The 2,317-nt window shown below is 39.1% G+C and overlaps 1 protein-coding gene across 1 annotated transcript; it reads left to right on the forward strand.

Moving 5' to 3' along the window:
• Window positions 1-501: 501 nt before the first annotated feature.
• LOC116900134 (olfactory receptor 50-like) lies at window positions 502-1,449 on the forward strand. Its single transcript, XM_032901908.1, has one exon. The coding sequence runs from the start codon at window positions 502-504 to the stop codon at window positions 1,447-1,449; it is 948 nt and encodes a 315-aa protein (XP_032757799.1).
• The last annotated feature ends 868 nt before the right edge of the window (window positions 1,450-2,317 follow it).

The raw sequence follows: 2,317 nt of genomic DNA on the forward strand, positions 1-2,317 counted from the left end.
CATTTTCTGTATCCATTCCTCTGTTGAAGGACATCTGGGTTCTTTCTAGCTTCTGGCTATTATAAATAAAGCTGCTATGAACATAGTGGAACATGTGTACTTATATGTCAGAGCAGCATTTGGGTATATGCCCAGGAGTGGTATAGCTGGGTTCTTAGGTAGTGCTATGTCCAAATTTCTGAGGAACCACCAGACTGATTTCGAGAGTGGTTGTATCCCCCTGTCAGCAGATACTAGTGATTCTCTTGGCCTTACATCCTAATTACTTAATCTTGGATTTCCATAATGAATACCCAAAACAGTACTTTCCAGCGTCTCCAAAAATTATGGGGTTGATGTGCCTTGACCAGATGATCATTACCATGTTAGTATTGCCAAACTCTGTTGAGTTGGGGTTAAATGAACAATGAGACTGGTTTTAAAATGATGGGGAATGTTACATGACAGCCACAGCACTTCTTTTTCACTTTTCTATTTTGTTCATTTCTAGAAAAGGAGAAAATGAGCTGCATCAGAAGGAATAATCATAGTATCACATCTGAGTTCATCCTCCTGGGGCTCCCTATCAATCCAGAACTGAAGGACATGTTCTCTGCCCTCTTCCTGGCCATGTACCTGACCACAGTACTGGGGAACCTGCTCATCATCCTGCTCATCAGGCTGGACTCTCACCTCCACACCCCCATGTACTTCTTCCTCAGTCATTTGGCCTTCACAGACATCTCTTTCTCCTCAGTCACAGCTCCAAAGATGCTTGTGAATATGTTGGCACACAGTCAGTCCATCTCATACACTGGGTGCATTTCCCAGGTGTATTTTTTCCTATTTTTTGCAGATCTCGATAGCTTTCTTCTGACCTCCATGGCCTATGACAGATATGTGGCTATCTGCCACCCTCTGCACTATACCACTATCATGAGTCAGAGTCTTTGTATCCTACTGTTAATTATGTCCTGGGTCTTGTCCTTTGCCAGTGCCATTTTGCATACCCTTCTACTTACCTGTCTCTCTTTCTGTGGGGACAATACTCTGCCCCACTTCTTCTGTGATCTCTCTGCTCTGCTTAAGCTGTCGAGCTCAGATACCACCATCAATGAACTGGTTATCTTCACTGTAGGAGTGGTGATCATAACTGTGCCATTGATATGTATTCTGGTTTCTTATGGATACATTGGGGCCACTATCCTAAGAACTCCCTCCTCCAAGGGAATCTTCAAAGCCTTGTCCACATGTGGCTCTCACCTCTCTGTGGTTTCTCTGTACTATGGAGCCATTATTGGGCTATACTCATTTCCTTCACCTAATGACAATAATAACAAGGATGTAATTGTGGCTGTGATGTACACTGTGGTCACACCCATGCTAAATCCCTTTATCTACAGTCTAAGGAATCGAGATATAAAAGGAGCACTGAGAAATATGCTCAGTAAGAGAGCAAGTTCACAGTGATGGTGTGATCTTTCCTATTGACTGACATAAGGCCTTTCACACCCACTTATGCATCTTTCCCTTTCTGAATTACTATAGCAGGGGTTTTTGATGAAGCTTTTTAGTATTTTTGAGTCTGTGTTTTCAGACACAATTTAGAGTTCTATATACCGATGTTGCTTTTAAAGTCTTAAAGAAATTTCTTTCTAAATATAAAGCATACACTGGCTTTTTCCTTTGCATGAGTGGCTATTACTCTTTATATAGACATTAAACTTAATGTAATCCAGCTTGTTCTTTATCAGTGAGAAGCAGAATCTCAAAACAAAGATTTTTCTTCAAGGTATCACAAAGTGTATGCTGAGAGGTTCACAGTTTTATTTTTATTTTATTTTATAATAAACTTGGAAATTAAAGCTGCATTTTATTATTTATTGTTTTTGTAGATTTATTTACTTTACATTTGTGAATCCTTTGTCTATCTGTATATATGTATGTGCACACATTCCGGGTCAGAGAAGCATTGGATCCCCTAGAACTGGTGTTCCAAATGGTTTTGAGCTACCATCTGGGCGCAGGAAATTGAACTTGGGTTCTGTGGAAGAACAGCCACTGCTCTTAACTTCTGAGCCATTTCTCTAGCTCCATTTTTTTTTGCTTTTAATTCCTCTGTTATTTTCAAATTTAATTTTTATATCTATTAACACATGAAACAACTTTTACAGAATTCCACATGATGTTTACCTAAGTACACACAATTTGAGATGCTCAAATCAGGGAAAGTGTAGTTTCTCAAATACTTAACATTTCACTTTGAGGTGAAATATCCAAAATGTCTCCTGTTCTCTTAAAATATGTTGTAAGTTTTCACTGCTTTTATTACACTATT

This window comes from Rattus rattus, chromosome 5, assembly GCF_011064425.1.
Source record: "Rattus rattus isolate New Zealand chromosome 5, Rrattus_CSIRO_v1, whole genome shotgun sequence".
NCBI lineage: Eukaryota > Metazoa > Chordata > Mammalia > Rodentia > Muridae > Rattus > Rattus rattus.